This window comes from Odocoileus virginianus, chromosome 22 (assembly GCF_023699985.2).
Source record: "Odocoileus virginianus isolate 20LAN1187 ecotype Illinois chromosome 22, Ovbor_1.2, whole genome shotgun sequence".
Lineage (NCBI taxonomy): Eukaryota > Metazoa > Chordata > Mammalia > Artiodactyla > Cervidae > Odocoileus > Odocoileus virginianus.
This window is the reverse complement of record NC_069695.1, coordinates 36,713,577-36,737,670: the sequence shown is the minus strand read 5'-3', so window position 1 is coordinate 36,737,670 and position 24,094 is coordinate 36,713,577. Positions and strand designations below refer to the sequence as shown.

Below are 24,094 nucleotides of genomic sequence, written 5' to 3'. Positions count from 1 at the left end.
AATAACAAAATTAGAAAACACACAAACTGCAGTATCAGAATACCAATACTAACAATACTACCAGCAAAATTATTATTATAAACAGTTGATCTGCATGTGTGTGTGGTTCTTTATCTTCTAAGAGTATATTCCACCCAGAGTACACAAACTGTAATGTTTCAAAGTCACTTGGAAGAGCTCTTCTCTGTGTGGTTCTGCCACCAACTGGATACTCGGTGAGGCGAACAATGGAAAGGCTGAACAATGCAAACAGCAGGCAGGCTGAAGGGCTATAAGAGTGAGGGTGTGGAGTGTCACGAGTGTGGACTTCCGGCAGTACAGTACGAGCCCAGCCCAGCTGCTGTCAGGAATCTGAGTTCGAGAGAAGGACATAACAGGGGGTAAAGGAAGTTCTGTTTTGTTCAGTTGATGGGAATTTGCTGCATGACCCAGGGAACTCAACCCAGGGCTCTGTAACAACCTAGAGGGGTGGGAAGGGGTGGGAGATAGGAGGGAAGTTAAAGAGGGAGGGGACACATGTATACCTATGGCTGAGTCATGACCATGTATGGCAGAGGCCAACACAATATTGTGAAGCAATTTTCCTTCGATTAAAAGTAAATAAGTTTGGGGGGAGAAAAAAGCTTACTGAAATTGAAAAAAAAAAAAAAAAGCAAGGAGACACTGATAAATACATGGGAAGTGAAACTTGGGGACAAGTAATTAGCGAAGCATTTACTCAAATCAAAGAGAGGAAAGACTGAAGACAGACACCCTTGAGAAGAGTATTCCAATCACCCGGTCTGTTCATCTATTGCTTCAGTAGCACCAGCCACTGTATGAGGCTCCAAAGAGCCAGTGATGGACTCCAGGGAGCTCACAGGTGACTGGACTCAGACAAGCGCCCTGAGCATCTCAAGCTCTACTCCAGAGGTAAGCACAGCAATAGAGGTATTTGGAGAGCCCTTGACTGAAGTGAGGGTTCATCTAGAGAATCCCTGGCAGGAGGAGACATGGGGTGGAAAACTGAGGGACATGGGGAGAGTGAGATGTCCCCGCAGTAAAGGAAGGGAGGTGAGCTGCAGCGGCCAGGGCCAGAGGGCCTCAGCGTTGTCCTGAGAGATTCAGATGTAACCCATAAGGCTACACGGAACCAGCGTGAGAAGGACTTCGTGAGCCCCCTCTGGTGGAAGCTGGAGGATGGACTGAGTCGTGGAGGACTGAACAGTGTCCACAACAGCTGTTAGAACTCTCCCAGAAGAAATGGCCTGAACCAAGGATGGCCCCAAACCTCAAGGCACTTCTGAGATGTGCGATCTAAAGGGACAACGGTGACTCAGGGTCACACCTGTAGTGTGGGAAAATGAGACATGAGGACTCGTCTCCAAAAACACTGTCACTGAGAAGGGTTCTGCTCTGGGAAAAAGAGGAGGGCGTGCACGGTTGAACAGGTTTTAAAATGGGACGAGAACGTGCAGGCGGGATGGCCTGTTGGCCTGCCTTTCTGCCAATCCCCCTGAGACAGGGAAACATCCATGAAGGAGATGGCCACTCAGGCTGGAGCTATCACGGACAGAAAATTCTTTAAGGATATGAAGGAGATGGGAACTAAAGAGAAATGGACTGACTACACCCTAGAGTCTAATATGAGAGCAAGAATGATGAACCTACACAGACACGAGCTCATTGCAAATGCCATCTTCTCCACGAAGCTCATCCTGCCTTTCCTGACCCTGCCCTGGCACAGCAGCCTCACTCTCTGACCCTTGCTCTGTCTCTCTCCCCTAAAGTCTCCTGTGGGTGACAGCTTGGAGTTTGCCTGCACCCCAGTCCCAGTCCTCTTCACTAAGCTCGTGACTTGCCCAGGGGAGAAGCAGAGGGAAAGTTTGGGGCAAAGGATAAGATGGAACCTAACAGAGATGCCTACACATGCACACAAGGGGGCGTGTCCCTAGCAGCATGGTTTATAACAGCAGAACCCTGGAGAGGAACCCAAATGTCCACCAACAGACGATGAACAAGACAAACTGTGCTTCCTTCACACAGTGACACTAGAGCTACCTGGGTCATGCCCACACTGATCTGGTTCTCACTAAATAAACTGCATCAGGATACATGATGCATGATAGCATGCACATACAATTGACACAAAAGAATGTCACATATTGTGGGAGAATATTCACCATTAGTATAGAAATGTGCATTTGCATGGTAAACACTATATCTGACATCCAGTAGAGAAGAGACCCCAAGAGGGTGGCCAGTATGCAGCAGAACAGAAGACTTCAATTACCATTGTAGTAGGTATTTTTTTTTTTAATCTGAAGTAAACATGGAAAAATATTGTGATTCTGATGATGTTTTCTTTACCTCCTATTGTTTTAAATATTTGACATGGTAAAAATACTCTTAACTGATATTTTGACTAAAATGTACTTTGTATTCTAAAGCGTTTCTCTTTTTGTAATCAGTAAAAGGCATAAACTTGTCTGCATACAATCCCACAGCAATGCAAAAGCAGAACCTGACAGTACTCTTTTTTTTTTTTTTACCTGAAATATCTGCTTCAGGGAGAAGAGGGCTCTTCTTAAATCTCGTCCAGTGGAGTTGTATAGTTTTTCTGAAATAAAGAACACACCATATAAAATTCATTAAACTGATGCAACAGACGGTAAAAACAGAGACAGGGTGTGAGCAATTACAGAACTTCCGCTGGAAAGGTGAGTAAAACAAATTCATTTCATTCAGGATGCAGCCCCGCCTCTAACAGTGCAAAGAACAGTCCAGCCATTACAGGAGGCAGGAAGAGGGGATTGTGAGTGTGAGGAAGTGCCCTGATCTGCACCCTCAGCCCTCACCTCCCTCTCTTCAGAGCTCCATTTCCAACTATTTACAGACATAGTGATTCAGTTGGGAAAGAATCTGCCTGCCAATGCAAGAGACCCAGGTTTGATACCTGGGTCAGGAAGACCCCCTGGAGAAGGCAATGGCAAGCCACTCCAGTATTTTTGCCTGAAAAAATACCATGGACAGAGGAGCCTGGCGGGCTACAGTCCGTGGGGTCCCAAGAGTGAGATGCGAATTAGCAATTAAACCACCACCACAGACTTGATACTTGATAGCCAACTCTATCAGGAAAATTAACACAGCCAAAACGGAACTCATCCTCCTGTTTCCTGCTTCCTCGTCTCACAGGCCTGCATCACCATGCTCTCCACAGTCGGGCTCAGGAAGCTTCAAACTGCTTCCTTTTCCCTGGGATCTGAGGCTTACCTCAAGAGAACCAAGAGCAGCACAGTGTCTCTAAGGACTGACTGGCCCCCACCTGGTGCCGGCCCTTCCAGCGGGGACCTAGTCTTAGCTCTGCCTGTACCTGGACTCTCCCTTATATGAGATGGGTTCAAAGATGGGTCCTGGCCTGGAGCAAGGCAGATGCAGGAGCCCCTGTCAGTATTCTGGTGCTCGATACTCAGGTTGAATTCTATAACCAGTCACATGTAACATGTACCAGGCCTCATGCATGAGGAGAGGAGCCTGACCCAGGATACCATCCTCCAGAGGTCAATGTGAGCAGAAGGGGCAGATGGGTATGCTCCAAGATCTCACTGGTCATTGGGGCTGTGCCAGAATGTGCTGAAGGCATGGAGAATGCAGGGAGCATCCACTTCTTCTGGTGCATGCAGACTCTCAGGAGTGTGGATTCTGCTCGGCTTCCCAGGTATCTCAGGAACCTGGGGTTGGGTTTCTAACACTGTGTGTCAGAGCGCCCCAATATAAACTATGCAACGCACATTTACTGAGCACCTGCCAGGCACTGTTCTAGGGACTGAGGATACAGTAGTGAAGAACAAACTCAGAGCAAAGACTAAGCAATCCAAGGGCCTGCATTTCAACCTGGTGTGTGATTTGGGTGAAGTATGTTACCTTTCTAAACCTTGGATTCATTATCCAAAAAGGGGGAACAGATAATAGTAGAGCTAGAGGAAGATGGTTTTGTGTGTTAAATCCAGCACTGATATGATGGAGCAGAATTATTTAAAATACTTAGAATTATAGATTTCAAAGTAATGTCACCTGCATGGTCGGCAACCTTAGGCTTCAACGCCAGCCTATGGGGGGAGGTGATGGGCAGAGCCATGTTCTCCTCTCGTGTGAGTGGAAGGGGATGAAATGCACAGATCTAGATGACTTAGCAGAAGTCTGGTTGTGAGAAGGACATGCCCCTTTGTACTGTGGCTCTAGAATTTGCCCCATCTGAGGTGATGGAAGGTTCCCATCTGAGAGAGACTTAAAATGATGGAGCATGGGCCTGGCTCAGCCTCTGAATGGCAATAGCTTCCTTGAAGGCCTTCCTATGGACACCCTGCCTACTTTTCCTCTTCTCACACATCCTCCAGACCAAGGCCGGAAGGACAGGGTGAAAACAATCACCTGAAAACATCCCTGCCCCCATTCAAACCCTTCAGTGGCTGCCCACGGCACTGAGTAACAAACTCCAAATCCTTTCCATGGCCTGCCAATCCCTTGGTCACACAGGCCTGCCCCCCACACACACACACATACCAACTCATCGTGCAGCAGACACCCTGTTCTCTCAGCTCCTGGGGCAGGCCAGTCTCCTCCAGACTCACAACCTACACACACAGCTTAAGGGGCAGAGGCAGGATTCTGTGGGGTCTGACCCCAGGGCCTCCTAGTGTTTGCCCATCATGCAGCTCCCCAACTGTAAATACAATACACAATCCCCAGTCACTTGATAATTACGCAGTGTTTCAATTGAGAGAGAATCACTCCTTGTCTGCCTGAACACAAGGAGCCAGGAAGACTCCAAAGGAATCAACCATCCCCAAACTAAACATCTAATTCATCACAGACCCTAAAAAATGAGGCCCAATGACTCACAGTTGACCTCTAAAGTATTAATATATGTGTGGCCTCAAAAGACATGGTAATAAATAGAGATGGCGGAGTAGAAGGATATGTGCTCGTCTGCAAAAACTCCAAAATTACAACTTGCTGCTGAACAAACCGTCAATAGGAGAATGTTGGATCCCACCAAAAAAAGATACCCCACGCCCAAGGGCAAAGGAGAAGCCCCAGCAAGACAGTAGGAGGGGTGACCACGTTTAGAATCATAACTGCCAGAGATGCTCAGAGTGCTCAAACAAACCTTGTGTGCACCAGGACCCAGAGACCCCACAGAGACTGAGCCAGAACTGTGTTTGAGTGTCTCCTCAGGGTCAGTGGCGGCCTGCTGCAGGGGCAAGGACTCTGGGTGCAGTAGACCTGGGTATCACATAAGGCTTCTTGGAGGAGGTCCCATTAACCCCACCATAGAACCACCAGAACTTACAGAGGACTGGGGAAACAGAATCTTGGAGAGCACAAAGAAAAACCTTGTGCGAACCAGAACTCAGAAGAAAGGAGCAGTGATCCCACAGAGACTGACCCAGGCTTGCCTGGGGGGTGTCCAGGAGTCTCCAGTGGAGGCGTGGGTCAGCAGTGGCCTGCGGCAGGGCCGGGGACACTGAGTGCAGCGGCGGGAGGTGGGGGGGCACGGCGGACCTTTTGAATGAAGTTGCCGTTATCTTCATCGCCTCCTCCATAGTTTGGTCTCAGGCCAAAAAACAGAGAGGGAATACAACCCCTCCCATCAACAGAAAATTGGATTAAAGATTTACTGAGCTTGGCCCCGCCCATCAGAACAAAACCCAGTGTCCCCCTCAGTCAGTCTCTCCCATCAGAAAGCTTCTATAAGCCTCTTATCCTTATCCATCAAGGGCAGTCAGGATGAAAACCATAATCACAGAAAACTAAACAAACTGATCACATGGACCACAGCCTTGTCTAACTCAATGAAACTATAAGCCATGCCATGTAGGGCCACCAAAGACGGATGGGTCATGGTGGAGAGTTCTGACAAATAGTGGTCCACTGGAGAAGGGAATGGCAAACCACCTCAGTATTCTTGCCTTGAAAACCCCATGAACAGTATAAAAAGGCAAAAAGACAGGACACTGAAAGATGAACTCCCCAGGCCGGTAGGTGCCCAATATGCTACTGGAGATCAGTGGAGAACTAACTCCAGAAAGAATGAAGAGACAGTGTCAAAGCAAAAACAACACCTAGTTGGGGATGTGACTGGTGATGGAAGGAAAGTCAATGCTATAAAGGGCAATATTGCATAGGAACCTGGAATGTTAGGTCCATGAATCAAGGTAAATTGGAAGTGATCAAACAGGAGATGGCAAGAGTGAACATTAACATTTTAGGAATCAGTAAACTAAAATGGGCTGGAATGGGTGAATTTAACTCAGATGACCGTTATATCTACTACTGTGGGCAAGAATCCCTTAAAAGAAATGGAGTAGCCATCATAGTCAACAAAAGAGTCGGAAATGCAGTACTTGGATGCAATCTTAAAAATGACAGAATGATCTCTGTTCATTTCTAAGGCAAACCATTCAATATCAAAGTAATCCAAGCCCATGCCCTGACCAGTAATGCTGAAGAAGCTGAACAGTTTTATGAAGACCTACAAGACCTTCTACTACTAACCCCCCAAAAAGGTGTCCTTTTCTGCACAGGGGACTGGAATGCAAAAGTAGGAAGTCAAGAGACACCTGGAGTAACAGGCAGATTTGGCCTTGGAGTACAAAATGAAGCAGGTCAAAGGCTAACAGAGCTTTGCCAAGAGAACGCACTAGTCATAGCAAACACCCTCTTCCAACAACACAAGAGAAGACTCTACACATGGACATCACCATCAAGGCTGCATATTGTCACCCTGCTTATTTAACTTCTATGCAGAGTATGTCATGCAAAATGCCGGGTTGGATGAAGTACAAGCTGGAATCAAGATTGCTGGGAGAAATATCAATAACCTCAGATATGCAGATGACATCACCCTTATGGCAGAAAGAGAAGAACTAAAGAGTCTCTTGATGAAAGTGAAAGAGAAGAGTGAAAAAATTGGCTTAAAACTCAACATTCAGAAAACTAAGATCATGGCATCTGGTACCATCACTTCATGGCAAATAGATGGGGAAACAGTGGAAACAGTGACAGACATCATTATCTTGGGCTCCAAAATCACTGCCAATGCTGACTGCAGCCATGAAATTAAAGATGCTTGTTCCTTGGAAGAAAAGCTATGACCAACCTAGACAGCATACTGAAAAGCAGAGACTTTACTTTGCCAACAAAGGTCCGTCTAGTCAAGGCTATGGTTTTTCCAGTAGTCATGTATGGATGTGAGAGTTGGACTATAAAGAAAGCTGGCACCAAAGAATTGATGCTTTTGAACTGTGGTGTTGGAGAAGACTCTTGAGAGTCCCTTGGACTGCAAGGAGATCAAACCAGTCAATCCTAAAGGAAATCAGTCCTAGGTGTTCATTGGAAGGACTGATGTTGAAGCTGAAACTCCAATACTTTGGCCACCTGATGTGAAGAACTGACTCATTTGAAAAGACCCTGAAGCTGGGGAAGATTGAAGGCAGGAGGAGAAGGGGATGACAAAGGATGAAATGGTTGGATAGCATCACCAACTCAATGGAGATGAGTTTGAGTAAGCTCCAGGTGTTGGTGATGGACCAGGAAGCCTGGTGTGCTACAGTCCATGGGGTCGCAAAGAGTCATACACAAGTGAGCAACTGAACTGAACTGAACTGAATAAATAGTGTGAACTGTGTCCACCTTGTAGTAGAAGCCAGGTCCCTGGGAGATCACTTTTCCTCTACTTTCTATAGCTAACATACCAGAACCTGAAATCTTAGAGGGACAGACTTTGTTTTTAGCCAATACCACTTCTAATAAAAATAAAGTTCTCAAATGCAAGCATGGGGCTAATATAACTGGAAGAACAAGGGCAGATTTCTCCTGTCCAGGAAGGGCATCAGTAGAGGAGAGATTCAATTCCAGGTACGTCTTTACAACATAATAAGGCTTGCATTAGACTTTCTTGCTTATGTAACTCCAAACGATGGGCAGAAACATATCGTTCATAAGATTCACAATATCCCAGTTAGAGTCTCCTTTATTTACCAGTGATCTGTCATGGCTTTCAATTCATGTAAATGAAGATTATAGTTTGCTGTGTTCTGGCTGCTAAGGTTTTAGTACTTGGTGCTATAATCAAAATAATCAGTTTTTAAAATGAAGATTAAGTAGTTTTTTGAACTATAGTTGATTTACAATGTTATGTTACATTCTGGTGTATAGAAAAGTGGTTCTGGGTTTTTTTTTTTTCATATTCTTTTCCATTATGTTTTATTACAGGATATTAAACATAGTTCCCTGTGCTATGCAACAGGACCTTGTTGTTTATCCATTCTATATGTAACACTTTGCATCTGCTAGTCCCTAACTCCCAACCCAAACCTCCCACACCATCCCTCTCCCTTGGCAACACAAGTCTGTTCTCTGTGTCTGTGAATCTGTTTCAAAGATAAGTTCCTATCGTATTTAAGACTCCACATATAAGTGACATCATATAGTATTTGCTTTTCTCTTTCTTATTTTGCTTAGTATGATAATCTCTGGGTCCATCTGTGTTACTGCAAATGGCATTATTTCATTGTTTTTTTATGGCTGAGTAATATTTCACTGAATATATGTACCACATCTTTATCTATTCATCTGTCGATGGTTGTTTCCATGTCTTGGCGACTATAAATGTTCTTGCTATAAACATGAAGGGTGTGTGTATCTTTTTGAATTGTAGTTTTGTCCAGATATATGCCCAGGAGTAGGATTGTTGGATCTGGCAACTATTTTTAGTTTTTTGAGGAAACTCCATGTTGTTCTCCATTGTGGCTGCACCAATTTACATTCCTACCAACAGAGTAGGAGGGTTCAAATAGGGAGTAAGTCTTAATAGAAAAAAAATTCAGTTGAGAATTACAATGTTTTGTTGAGGATTTTTACATTCATATTCACGGGGAACATTAATCTACAGTTTTCATTTCTTGTGATGTTGTTGACATTGAGATGATGCCAACCTCATGAATTGGGAGTGTTCTCTCATCTTCAAGAATAAATTTGTGTAGACTTGGTATTACTCATTCTTTAAATGTTTGGCAGAATTCTCCAATGAAGCTACCTGCACCTGGAGTTCCCTTTAATAAAAGGTTTTAAACTATGGATTATTCAATATCATTCAACAACATAAAGCTGTTCATCCTGCCTGAATAGAAAGCGTTCACTCCATAAAGCTGTTCGTCATGATAATCCCTTATCTGTTTACTGACTATCGCAGCCTCTCTTTTATCTCTGATATGGGTGATCTGTCTTTTTTCTTTCATGCTTGGTCAATCCGGCTATAAGAGTATAGATTTTATTGATCTTTTCAAAGAATCAGCTTTTAATTTCATTTGGTTTTTTTCATTCCATTTTTCATTGCTTTTCTGATTTCTACTTTATTTATTACTTTTGGCTTAATTTGCTCTTTTGCTCTATTTTTTTATGGTGAAAACTTAAATGATTTGAGGACTTTCTTCTTATTGAATGTAAGTATGTAATGCTATAAATTTCTATCTAAGCACTACTTCAGCAGCATTCTGAAAATTTACATATATTGTTTTTCTTTTCTTTCCATTCAAAATTGAATGGTTGTGAACATTTCATTCATTTCAAAAGGGAACAACTTAAACCTGTGGAGTTTTGGTTGTTGATGTTAATCTCTGGTTTATTTAGGAGCTATGCTACTGCTTAGCTTCCAACCATTCGGAGATTTTCCAGATATCTGTTACCAATTTCAATTTCTATATGGTTTTTCTATATAAAAACATATACTTTGTTATGATATCAAATATTTATAACTTATTAAGGTTTATTTCCTGACCCAGAATATGGTTTATCCTGATGACTGTCTCATGCACACATGAAAAGAATGTGTATTCTGATTTATTGGCTGAATCATTCCATAAATAATCACTAGGTCAAGTTGAATGATAGTACTGCTCAGGTCTTCTCTTAATCAATTTTCTGTTTATCTGTTCTATATTTTACTGTGAGAGGAGTACTGAAATCTCTATTATACTAGATTTGTCTATTTCTTCTTTCAGTTTTATGAGCCTCTGCTTTAGGTCCTTTGAAGTTCAACTGTTGAGTATACTCACAATTAGAAAGGCTATGGATTTTAGGTTAATAGGCCATCTATCACCATGTAATCGGTCACCCAGGTGGCAGAGTGGTAAAGAATATACCTGCCAATGCAGGAGATGCAAGAGACACACGTTTGATCCCTGGGTCAAGAAGATTTCCTGGAGGAGGAAATGGGAACCCACTCAAGTATTCTTGCCTAGGAAGTCCCATGGACAGAGGAGCTTGGTGGGCTACAGTCCACGGGATCACAAAGAGTCAGACATGATTGAGCTACTGAGCACACACGTATGCACGCACTGTGTAATGTTTCTCTTCCTCTCTGGAAATACTCCTTTTTCAAGTCTATCTTTCTAATACTTAAATGATGAGTGTTTGGTTAGTGTTTGCATGGTCTATCTTTTCTCCATCCTTTTCTTTCTAACCTGTTTATGTAGAATTCCTTGTAGATACAGTTGAAACTTGTTTTTATCCAATCTATCTTTTAATTGGTATGCAATCTCCGTGTTTTTAACCTCCAGGACATCACAAATAACTTCTCTGTGACACCAGGACAGAAGACCTCAGGGAGGCCTCACCTTTTGATGAGAAACATCCTTGAACAAATGCCAAAGATATCCTTGAGTGGTGCCAAAAATCTCTCCCTGTCCTTTTTTATTTATTTTTTTTTTTTGCCAGTGTCTTAATTAAAACAAACAATAATTTCTATTCAAGGAGTAAACAATTTTCATTCCAATTGTCTCTAACTTTTAAAAATTAGTTATACATTTTATTTAAATAATTATCTATTCCAAACAAGAGGGCTTCCTAGATGGCTCACTGGTAAAGAATATGCCTGCTGACAGGAGATGTGGGTTCGATCCCCGAGTTGGGAAAATCCCTTGGAGTAGGAAATGACAACGTGTTCCAGTAGTCTTGCCTGGAAAAGTCCATGGACAAGAGGAGGCTGGCGGGCTACAGTCCATGGAGTCACAAAGAGTCAGACATGACTAGGCACAAACATTTCAAACAAAGCTGAAAAAAAATAGTATGGTTTCCAAATAATAATTCTGTCTTTAATGTGAGAAAATTATCATACAGACTTCTGAGAGCAAGTTATAAATTTTAATGTTTTAGTTTTTAAAACCAAAGCTTAAAAGAGCAACTAACTTTATTTACATTATATATATTTTGGCTGAAATATCCTTTGAAATACTTTGTTTTTTAACTCTAAGCTATAAAGTCCTAGGTGGGCTGTATCTCAGAAATCCTTCCACCCAGTGTCTGTTAAATTGTAGCTTTTTAATTTTTAAATCTTTAATAAAAATTATAGGGAGCAAAATTTCATTTTTATGACCACAGACACCCTCTCCCAAAGTACTGCAAACCTTTCCATGTTCTATGTAGTAAACATTTTAATAAATGTCATGAGTTGGTCCCCAAATCATATGAGAACAACACTGGAATCACCATCCTTGTGGTCGAAATTTAAATGACCAAATACTCATTCAAAAAAATATTACTCTAGAGTACTGATTTTTTTTTGAAAAGGCAATTGATATTACCTCTCTAGAAAGAACCAACATTGTGGTATAAAATAAACAGTACTTAACTGAAACTCAAAATTTCTATCTATCTCAAAAAATGCATGGTACCAAACAGCCCCTCTGCCCTACCTGATTGTTCTGTTAATGAACATATACTTTAGGAGACACCACTGTTTAGAGGTGAGGAAGGATCAGGGACCAAGGATGTTCGTAAATGACAATTTGTCATTTTATGAAGAGGTACAATTCCTGCTGGTAGAAGAGGAGCCAGCAGACGTTTTCCCACGTCAGACATCGCACCCAAACCAAAGACTGCTGATGCCCTTTGATGGGCTCGAGAGACCCACACAGGCCAAAGGAGAAGCAGTCCTTCTCCCCAGTCCAGGTCCTGGCTTCTGTGCTGCTGGGTTAGCCAGGCCACGGGTGGTGTGGTTTGGAGCTTTAAATGCTGGGGGACACTTTGAGTTCAAGGAACTGAGTGTACCTTTTACATTGCATCCAGGCCTCACCATACACAAAGTCAGACTCACCATGGCTGTGCTGGCCTCCTCTTCAGCCAAGACTAGAGAGTGAAGGGCTCGCCCAAGAACAGAGGATGGCCTGCCAGCTTCCCAAGGGTGTGCTTGATGTGCTTCCTGGATGCGGGCCTACTGAACATCAAGAAGTCCTACTTCTAGCCTGTGTATTCAGGTGTGACGCTCAGTCTCGGGTTACATGGTGAAGCCAAAGCTTCCTCAGTGAGGATGACTGATAACCTTGGTGCATCCCCGGTCTGCCATCAATGACTGCAGGCTCTGCTCTATGTAGGTCTCACATGCATGTCTCTGGGTTTGTGTATGCAGGTGCAGATGCACCCTTGGCTTCAGTTTGTGGATGATGGAGCAGAGCTTAGAGGTCCTCTGACCCTCCACCCATACTTGATACGTTGTGTAGACCTCATGGATCCCAAGTCCCAAGGGAGGGAATTCCATGTGTGCACACTGCCTGCATATCAGGTGATGCAAAAGAAAAAAGACCCCAAATGCTGAGCACAGGGAGGGACGGCGGAGCCCAGCTGAATCCAGCAAGAGGGGAGCCTCACAGCCTCTACCTGTATGTGACCTTCACCCATCTCCCAGGAACTCAGAGGGGCTCCCTTCTCCTCCTTGTCCACCTGGGTTGTGAACAGAGGCCGGCAAGAGTGGTGTAACTCCCCTCCCACCGGGTGGTGGGGGCTGTAAGGAAAAATATGGTTCTTACCACTGAAACTCAATTTGAGAGTCCTAAGTCAGAGCATCAGGGGAAAAGGTGCCTGGGGGTGTTGGGAGGGGGGAGACTGCAGTCTAAGTAGTAAAATGTGGGACCCTTCCTAACAAACCTCAAGAGCACACAACAGTCAGACCCAAAGTAGAACCCTCATGTGTAAAATGTAGGGCTAGGATCAGCCTGTATTCCCCAAGATTGTCCATTCTCCCGAAACTCTGACACTGCCAGGTCGGAAGTGTGCAAAGGCCCCTCCCGCCAGCACAGAAAGGGGTGGCCTGCAGTTCTGGCTCAGAGAGGTCCCCTGGAGGGAGGACGGCTTTGGGCCCAGCAGCTGGGGAGAAGCTGTAGAAGGGGGCGATTATACATCCTTTCATTATTTTTCAGGTGACGCACAGCCCAGGTGCATTTATTCTTCCCCCTCTGCCATTCCAGGCAGAATCTGCCTGGGGGGCAGGCATTCACCTTTCAGTAAAGGGCAATTGGGAGCCTATGGTAGGTGGTGGGGAAAGGAGGTGTAACCAGAACATCATTTGTTAAAGTCTTATAAGCCCTCCCGTCTTTCCTCTCCACGATTCTGTTTAAAATGAAATATGTTCCTTTAAGAGATGTAATTACCGTATTATACACTAAACTAGCTTACAAAAATGAGTTGAGGGCAAATTAATCAAAGGCCATCAGAGACCTTCTGTCTTTGGAAAGGAAACCTGCATGGCTCAAAAATCTCAGTGCTGAAAAGCACGGCCACAGAGGTCCTATGCTGCCTGCTCAGGCAAAAGCACAATGAAGAAAACCTCAGCGTGGGGGCAAAGACCAAAACATGACAAGGAACCAGTATAACAAACTAGTGAAGCGAAGTGTTAGTCGTTCAGTGGTGTCCGACTCTTTGCGACCCCATGGACTGTAGCCTGCCAGGCTCCCCGTCCATAGAATTCTCCAGGCAAGAATACTGGAGTGGGTAGCCATTCCCTTCCCCAGGGCATCTTCCTGACCTAGGGATCGAACCCTCGTCTCCTGCATTGCAGGAGATTCTTCACCATCTGAGCCACCAGTGAAGCCAGATAAAAAACTGGTTATGTTGGTGAAAGAATATGGAGGGGAAGAACCCCAGGCATCTGTGGGTAAGTCTAGGGAAGTAGGCGAGTGAGAGATACATCCAGGATATCATGTTTTCAGGCCCATAAAACTCACTGACTTTAATAATTATAGCACACTCTTATCTCACCAAGAGGCACTCAGTCACCAAGCACTCCATGGGGAACTGGGATCAAGACCTAGGGGTCCTTCCTCTATATGGAAAGACAGTAACCTTCTTTCTACCCTTGGGCTGCTATGAAAGACATCACATGTAGACAGGAGATTTATTCATTGGCAAAATGCCACGTCTATATTTAAAAATCTGTTTGCACCAGCTACAGAGAACCGCAACCGTCATGAATTTTCAGATGTGGCAATGAGAAATGAGCCTCTGCTTTGCCTGGATGTAGCTGTGACATCAGACTCCCCACTCAGAACTGGCAAAATGTGACAAAAGACAATCTGAAGGTCAGTGGCCAAGCCCAGGCTATGCTTCTCTTCCCCAGCTGGGGAAGCCCACAGACCAAGTTACTGTCAACACCGAGTGAGTCAAAGAAATTCTACCCTGGAAATTCTTCCCCTGAATCCAAAAGTGCCACATGATACACCAGTGACTGGGAAGAATAACCCCTCTCAGCCTGAAACTGATACTCGGTTACCATGACGATATTTTAAAGGGGAAAAAAAAAGTGACACCGTAGAAACTATTTTTCAGTTAAAAAAAAAAAAACTGCTGGGTCAGATTTTGGAAACCATTTTTTCCAGTGATTGGGAGTCTCAGACTCATTTGAAAGTCATACACAAGTTATAAAAAGATGTTCAGACACACAAAATGTTAATACAGTTTCGGAGAGTATGGGTACACAGAAGCTTCCTACAGGCTGTCAGGGGATCCTATGGTCCAGAGGTAAGAATTCTTGATCTAATCCAACATTCTCACTTCACAGGTGAAGGAACCAAAGCCAGAGAAGTGACATCAAGGCTGTCCCCAGTGCTGGGATAACAGGCTCTCAGAAGCGGGGAAGAGTAACAGAAGATGCCTAGTAGAAATGGAGATGGCCTTACGTTCTGTTTATACAATAAACAACTGGGCCACTAAAACTCACTCACACCCTAACCAAGACACTCCTGTCACCAAGTAAATACAGGAGAAAACACACACATATAAAAGCAAGGGCTTCTGTTCTGGGGATCAACTGAGACAAGTGCCTGTGGTGATGATGGTGAGTAGGATGAATGAGGGGGCTCCCCAGCTGGCCAAGGGGCAGCCCCCTCAGCCTGAGGGTGGAAGAGGCTAAACGTGAATGATGAAAAGGTCCCAAGACCCAACGAGGCAAGACTGCTTAAGATGACCTCTTTAATCCTTAGATCACTTAGAGCGCAATCTCCCATTATGTATTTATAACATCATCTTTTTAACAGTCTTTTATTATCCACTAAGCAGGGAGTATGCTGAGCACTCGGGTGACAGAGGGAAATAAAGGCAGTCTCATGAGAGCTGATGGCCGACTGGGAAGGACAGGCTTGTCCCAGACAAAGCCCCTGCCATGTGAGAAGGACACGGCAATACGAAGGGGCCACGGAGAAAGGAGTGGAAAACCCTGTGAAGCTGGGGCTGCAGATGGAGATTCAGCCGTGGTGACGCGGAACAGACTTCGGAGGCTCGAGTGAAAACCAGCCAGTGTGAGAAAGGCTGAGCAAAGGGGGAGCGTGAGGAGGAGAAGAGCAGCGTGCAGCCTGGATGGCTGAGGACGGAAGTGAGTTCAAAGTGGACCGCACTTCAGTGCGGCCAGCACGTGGGCAGGTCGTGCAGGGACAGCATCAGGCTGACGACACCCAGAGTATCCACACCAGAGCGGGGTGGGGGCCCAGCTGCTGTGCCCTGGAGCTTCTTGTCTCTCAGGCAAGAGGGAAGCCAGTGAGACAGGGTTTTTTTCCAGTTCACTGTCAGTCTGGCCAATGAGGGCAGATAATTTGAATGGGGCAGGAGCAGGAAACCAGATAAGAGAACGCTGGAACCATGCAACCGAGATATGACCTCAGGATGACAAGGAGGGGTTGACTTGAGAGGACTTTGGGGACAGAGCTGACCACTGGGACAAAGCATGTGGATGCACAGATTTCCAGCCTGGCCGATGGGGCTGGCGGAGAAACCAGGGCCCTGGAGGAGCCTGGACATTCACTGCCAGCGAGCAGTGCCCCTGCCTTGAACAGAACCCCCTGAGACATCCATGAGTCTTTGGGGTTCATCGAGGATCAGAAGAAGCCTCACGCTCCAGCCTGGAATAGGGTTTCCTGGTTTCTTCCACCTCTCCCCTCCCTGTGTATCAGGTCTCCTCCTCCTGCAGACACCTCCCTCACTCCCCATCCCCCAACAGTATTCATCCCTGTTGTCACACTTATCACTCGAGCTGGAATGAGTTCTGATGATGGCGGTGCCTTTTAACTCAGTGAATCAGCCATTGTCCTTAATTATTCAGCCAGTGTTTGTGTAAATATTCCCAACAATAAGGATTCTTTTGCAACTCTGTCCCCATACTAAACTGTGGGCATTCTGATATCAGGGTCCATGAATAACTTACTTGTATATCCCCAGGACCTAACACCTAAATAAATAATTGATTAATTAATTGACCAAACTGACTAAGGGGGCTGGAACAAAACCCAGGAGGAACCCTAACCATCCAGACTCCTAATGCCCCCAACACCTGGCCTGGTTACAGCTTTACAGGTTAGAACCTAAGGAGATGCTAGTCTCACCTTCTGTGAATGAGCCCAGTCCCCAAAGATACAGACCCAGTCTGCCACACCCCTGTGGCCACACTTCCTAAAACACGAAAAGCATATCTTACGATCATAATTGTCAAAACTTGGAAGCAACCTCAGTGTCCTTTCATTGGTGACTGGATAACAAAATGCAGTACATCAGATAATGGAGTACTGTTCAGTGGTAAAAAGAAATGAGCTGTCAAGTCACAAAAAGGCGTGGCAGAACCTTAAACACATGTTACTAAGTGAAAGAAGCCAATCTGAAAAGGCTGCATGCTGTATGATTCCTACAATCTGACAGTCTGTAAAAGGCAGAACCATGGCAACAGCAAAAAGATCAGTGGTTGCCAGGGACTTGGAGGGAAAGAGAGAAGAATGACTAGGTTGAGCACGGGGGAGTTTAGGACAGTGAAACTCTTTTACATGGCACTCTAATGGTGGCGACATCTCATTACAAATCTGTCTAAACCCACAGAACAGACAGCACAAAGAATGAACCCTGATAAACTACAAACTACAATTTTTAGAGTCAACAAAAATGCATCAATTTCTGCACATCTGAAAGCCATACAACACTGTTAATCAATTATATTCCAATATAAAACTTTTAAATGTATAACGCATAAAATTTTAATGTATAATGATGAAAAACAATATTTGTTCATCAATTATAACAGTGTACCACATTCGTGCAAGATATTGATAACAGGGGGAACTGGGGGAGGTTGGAAGGGCATATGGGAACTCTGGACTTTTTGCTCAATCTTTTCTGTAACATTAGAACTGCCCTCCCACCAAAATGGTGTCTATCAGAAAATATCAAAGGTGAACCACAGGAAGTGAAAGGCCATAAGCCTGGAGTTTATGAAGGGCACTGCTTTGTGTAACTCCTCTGTACACATGTGGGGGCAGGCCTGAGACTCAGCATATTTGCCACAAAGCATCACTGGTCTCTCTCCACATGCACTTATGTGATCTCCCTGCTCGAGAACCAACTTGCATCCATGACAGTCTGGCAAGGGACTGGGCTCAGGATACATGGTTCATGGGCAGCTGCACACCCTCTACTGCCTAAGACCAGGATCTGTTAACCATGGGTCCCTAAAAGACCATCTACAGAGACGTTCCAGGCATATTTGTGTATACAGTTTTAGCCCAGATTTGTAGCCTTCCCTGACTTCTGAAGAGCAGGACACAGAGACCTTTCAGGACCCTGGGCATCCCAGGATGCTTCTTGCAGCGCTCAGCAGGCTTCCCTTCCTTCAAATGATCACTGGCTCCAAGTGCCATGCCAGGATGGGGAGTAAGAGAGATGCATGAGACACAGCCTGACTTCATGAAGGTTGCAGTCAGTGACAAAGACAACGTGTCAACAGCAGACGGGGGCACACAGGCACGGTGCTAGCAAGGAACATGGGAGGCCCCCCTGCAAGAGACGAGCAGCCTCCAAGGAGCTGTCGACCGAAACACTGCACCAGACTTGGAATTACGGTTGCTCATCTGTCATCACCCCCTGCCGAGCCCCACCCAGGTCCATGTTCTTTGTGCCTGCGACCTTGAGAACCCTGCCCCCAACCTCCTCACCTTTACTGAGGAAGGCGGTCCAGGCAGAGCTCTGAGTTCTGAATCCCTTCATAGGAACCGATTTTTCCCCTCTGAACGGAGGGCACCAGCTAGCTTTGGGCCCCAGCGAAGGGCACTTCCGTCCAATCCGCTCACATCTCTTCTTAAACAAAAGTGATCCTTCTCAGAGGCAAAAAGGCTGGGGTCAGCTAGTGCCGGCCACTTAATGAATAGGAATTCTGTTCAAAACATGCCTTCGTTTTTCCCCAGGATCAAAGAGTGGTGGAGAGAGAGAAGGGTCCTCAGACACCATCCATCCCTGTGGTCACTGGTCCAGCCCTCAGGACCCAGGCTGGGGCCCAGAGGGTCCGCACTTTGACACCACCCGCAAAAAAGGCTGCTGACCCGGGGTAATCAGATCATTAGCATCTGAAAAGCAGCAAAAACACCCTGTGGCAACCAGTGGTGTGAAAAACAGGTGATGGGCACCCTTCACTTCAGATCTCTTCCTCTCCCTCCATCTCCACGCCTGTCTCTCCTGCATTGGCTCGGCCCCTGCCCTCCTGACTTTCCCGCCTCCTCCCCTTACAGCTCCTGCGTCCTTCCCTCTCTTCTCCCCAGATTAGGATTCTGGAGAACTCAAAATAATTTGTGAGCTATTATCATTCCCTTTCTTAATTTCAGAATTAAGTGGAAACGTTTAAACGCATGCTTCCCCCCCCCCAAAAAAATGACATATATTTCTCTTTCTGGTTCTGTTTTCACAGCAACACAGAAACTGCACTGCTGGGGGGGGTCCCACCCCTGACCTGGCCACAGCATGATGGCAGTCACTGCCCGCAGCTCAGCCCTTCTCACCAGCCCCTGACCGGGCACAAATGGAAAAGAAGCTTCCTGATCAAACTGGTGCATTCTCTATCTGAGCTTCTGGAAGCATCCAGAGCCTGTGGCCATGTGCACAGGAGACCAACCCTCTCAATGGGGCATGAGGCCCAACGTGGCTTTACTCTCCAGGGGGAGCAATTTAAGAGAAGAGAACCGCCTCAGTACAATGGCTCCAAGCCACACACCCCAACCCCAAACAGCTCCTGAGAACACACAGTGAAACTACTCAGCCTCTTATCTGGGCACTGACCATAGCCAGGACTGTCCTAGTCTTGGCCGTGGTGAAACACTCCGTTATCCCCAGGCTCGGCTCACAGAACCTGCCTCCAGTGGTCCCCCAGCTTCTCTCGTGCCCACTGTTGGGGACACTGTGTCCACTTCTGCTGTCCTCCCCTGCACGACCAGCCGGCAGGACCCTCGCCCCGCACCATGTACTGCTCTGGTCTGTACGTGGCATCTGCACCATTCCATCACGGCCCTGGATCTTGCCACCACTCAGGCTCCTAAATTGATGTTAGCATTTTGGAAGAAATTCCTCTCTGTGCCTTGGTTTTCTTATCAGCAAAACAGGATTAAAAAACATACATTCCAACATTCTAAAGCAACGTGATAAAGAATGCGATAATATTGGCAAAGCACCTGGCACATTTTACTGCCCAATAAAGATGACTTTTCCTTCTCTTGCCAGCCCCAAAGGCTTCAATACGTTTCTAGAACACACCCAAGGCCCTCCAGAGTGAATAGTCAGGCCTTTGACCCCAAGCTAGCAAGGCAGCTCCTGTCATCTGTCAGCTCCTTCTTGCTAAGAAGGTCGCCTGAGCTCAGACAGGCCCAGCTGGGCCCCAGGGGTGCCTCTTCAAGGCACCATCACTCCTGCAAAGAAATGGTCTCTTCCTTCCTGGGGTCAATGGCTCTTGACAGGGAAAATGTTCCCCATCCTTGCCCTAAACACTTGGAGAAAAAGAAGTGACTGTCTAACCCTTGGGGAGAAGATAAGGATCATTAGTTGGGGTCAAAAGGGAACAACCTGGCATCAATCATGTCATGGAACCAAGATGGCAAAACTCAGGCATTCACCTGACCCACCCCATGGGGCCAGGCTCTGTAAGTATTCTTCAAGATGGAAACGGCCGTTAATCTACTATCATAGCACGCAACAAAACTGCAGCAGAGAAAATGGTTTTTAAAACAACTGTTCTCAGAGTTTATTCACTAACCAAGAGGGAGGAGGGACCAAAGTAAAAGGAAAATCATGTTGTTATTTTTACAATTAAGCTCAGCAAACCTTAAATACCAGTTTTGTCATGTGGAGCAAACTCCTGAACCAAATGTTTCTACATATCAACATATCTGAACCAAATGTTTCTACATATCAAAAGGACAAGCTGCCTCCTTCCTCCCTGACCTCCTGACTCTCCCTCTGGGTTTATTTCCAAGTCCTGTGCTGAGGAGGGCTGAGCAAGCAGTCGTGCAGTGAAAAGATGAAACAAGCCGAGAGTGACTGCTCTTGTCCGCTCCACGGTAAAAGCTAGCTAAGCCCAACATCCTGGAGAACACAGGAAACAATGTGGATTCAGCTCTGGCAGACTCCATCAGAGAGAAGAGGACCAGAACAACTACGGTTGGACCTCTCAGTGGAATCGGTATTTCTAGACTTGATACTTAATCAGTACACATGTCCTAATGAAATCAGCTGTTGGCCTGGTTGTAAGTCCTCCCATGGCATAGGGAGCTGTACAGTGACCCCAGCAATCAGTTATGGTTTTTCCAGCAGTCATGTACGGATGTGAGAGTTGGACTATAAAGAAAGCTGAGCACCAAAGAGTTGATGCTTTTGAACTGTGGTGTTGGAGAAGACTCTTGAGAGTCCCTTGGACTGCAAGGAGATCCAACCAGTCAATCCTGAAGGAAATTAGTCCTGAATATTCATTGGAAGGACTGATGCTGATACTCCTACATTTTAGCCACCTGATGCGAATAACTGACTCCTTGGAAACGACCCTGATGCTGGGAAAGATTAAGGGCAGAGAAGAAGGGGACAATAGAGGATGAGATGGTTGGATGGCATCACCGACTCAATGGACATGAGTTTGAGTAAGCTCCGGGAGTTAGTGATGGACAGAGAAGCCTGGCGTGCTGCAATCCATGGGGTCGCAGAGAGTCAGACATGACTGAGCGACTGAACTGACAGTGATACCTCACAGGAAGGGGGGGCTTATGACTCTGAACAATCACTTACAAGCAGTCACTTTAGGGGAGAGGCACTGCATCCTGGCCTCAAAGATGAACATATGGGACATCCCTGGGGGTCCAGTGGTTAATATTCCACACTTCCAATTCAGAGGGCATGAGTTCGATCCTCAGTCAGGGAACTAAGATCCCACATGCCGTGTGGTGTGGCCAGATAAATAAATAATAAAATCTTCCTTTTAAAAAGAAAAAAAAAAGACGAGCACAATACAGTGCTACCATGAGGAGCTTCAAATCTAAAGGAAGACAGAGACTCACAGTTAGATACCTTCAGCTATTGACCGAGTTTTAAGTCCTCCCACAGAATAAGGAGCTGTATGGTGACATTGGACAGAGAGGAGGGCAGGTAAACTCTGGGAAAATGAGTTGGTTACTCAGGTGAATAGCAGTCACCCAGCCAACACTATGTCCCTACAGTATGTACCAGGCTGGGGCCGTTTCAGGCTCACTCTGTGGACTTGTGACCTGCCACGGTGGTGCCACGTGTCGGCCAGTTAAAGGGCTCCAGCCTCGCCCGCCCCACTCCCAATCCCAGCCCAGAAGTCCACTCCCCAGATCCGGCTGACTCTGACCTCCCTGCTCCTCCAGGGCCTCAGCCTCCGGAGGAACAGTTCCACGTGGGGGGGGCCATCTGATTCACCTGGTTTCTTTCAAGGGAAAGCACTGGATTTTCAAGGAGGGAGGGCGAGGAGCAGCTGAAGAGGAAACCACGGGCCTCGCTGGGCTTCCTGGGTGCGAGCTCACCCTCACTGCCTCCACCATCCAGCGGCACTGGGCTCTGGGCCAAGGGAGGCTTTAGAAAGAGAGTCACAGGTGGGGATCCAGTGGTTAAGAATCTGCCTTGCAAGGTAGGGACACGGGTTCAATCCCTGGTCGTGGAACTTAAAGCCCACATGCCGCTGGGCAACTAAGCCCTTGGGTTACAATTACCAAGCCCATGCGCCACAACAAAGACCCCATGCACCCAACAAAAGTAATAATAAATAAAATTAAATTTTTCTAAGTCACCACTACAGGACACTGAGAAGGAAAGGCCAGCAAGGGCGTGCCCTTCCAACATCACAATACAGTTGTCAGGTCACCATGAATCTGGGCAGACCTACTGCAGGTTGGTTATTTCAGCAGGGCAAGTGTTCAGCTTCTGACTACAGGTGACAATAGTGGGGAAGGGAGGGGGGCTTAAAGCACCTTTGTACAGATGATGTACCACCCACCTGCCCTAGTGCACAGGCTCCACACACACTCCCCCCAGACTCAGACAGTGACTCCCACCCCTTTCCAAGCTCAGAAGGTATTTCCAGGAGTAAAAACGGGAGTGCGGGATAATGGGGTACGGGGCTGGCTCTGCCACGCCCTCCATGTGAACCACTATCTAGGCAGCCACTACAGCTACAAGGCTGTGCCCACAGAACCAGGACTGGGAGGCTGGCAGGGGTGGCTGCCTTCGCTGGCCCAAGGACGGTCTCCCTTGGGCTCTGCCCCGCCTCCACACGATCGGAGCCACAGGCATGGAAACTGTCCTCAGTAATCTCTGTGGTCGGACAGCAGGGCCCCAGCCTTCACCACACCCCCTGGGGGGCTGGAGTTCTGTCCTCAGGAAAGAGACTGAACACCCGTCATTATAGCACACTCAGAGGCTCCCTCAAACACTGACTGCGGACGAAGGTGCCATTAGAACAAAACCGAGCGCCCAAACCCTTGCTTTGCCCTTCAAGGAAACGGGGGTTTTGTTTCATTTTTCTCCCAGGCTAAAAATTATGAGCCTTGTTTTTTTGGATTCTCACTGGGACCTGAGACAATTTTAGCCTCATTCCACCCATTCATACCTGTATTTACAGGATGTAGAAGCCAAGTTGGCCCTAAATCGGGGAAGGACTTTTAGCAGCTACATTGAATCAAGTCAGAATTTAAAGAGCTAAGCTTCCCCCTCTAGCCAGGCCCACATGTGGCATGGGAGGGGCAGGCGGGTACAGTCACACCCACGTTCAAGAGCAAAGCAAATCATTGGAAACTGGTTGCACGTTTTTGGAGGCAGCGTGTGTTGAATTTAAGAGACTCACGAAGAGACAAAAGTTTTGAGGATCAGCAACAAAAGGGAAGCAATGAGAGGCGTGGTTGTCTGGAGGAGAGGAACCTTCATGATGGAGAAGGAGCCACAGGTGGGGTTGTCACGATGTGATTTATTTTAAAACAGACCAGCGAATGCATGGGTCCCTTGATTTTCTCATGCTTGAATGTGCAGAGAAATCACCTGGGAGCTAGCAGAACGGAGACCTGGAGTTGGTCCATCTGGGGTGGCCCGAAGTTCCACCAGACTCAGAGGGTCCAGGACCATGCTGGGAAAAGCACTGACCTTGGGCCAGGTCAATGCCTGGATTGCTAGGAGAGCCCCCTCCACCAGGGATGGGAAGTTAGAATCTGAAGGCCACACTGAGGGTGGCTACCACGAGAGCCTCTGCTCCAAAACCTGCTCCTCAGAGCCCAGTAACCAGCATCACAGATGATTCAGTGCTTGCCCAACAGTGAAATGTACGGTAATCAAGATGTCACTAAGAAAGGCAGTCCACCATTTCCCCACAGATCACCTCTGAGCCAGCCCTTTATCAAAAACAGGGGTAACAAAGAACCCACTTGCTCCTGCGAAAATACTTGGAGGTGCATTTTACTAGCACGAATTATGACTTTTTTCACCTGGTGTGCTG

The 24,094-nt window shown here is 46.3% G+C and overlaps 1 protein-coding gene across 6 annotated transcripts in view; it reads right to left on the bottom strand.

The window, feature by feature from the left end:
• The window catches only part of FHOD3 (formin homology 2 domain containing 3), a 515,377-nt gene that overhangs the window by 285,564 nt on the left and 205,719 nt on the right, over positions 1 to 24,094 (bottom strand). For all 6 annotated transcript variants that reach the window (XM_070452863.1, XM_070452865.1, XM_070452864.1 and 3 more), the window contains exon 4: positions 2,532 to 2,599. In XM_070452863.1, the coding sequence (XP_070308964.1) occupies positions 2,532 to 2,599 (68 nt within the window). The remainder of the gene's footprint in view (positions 1 to 2,531; positions 2,600 to 24,094) is intronic.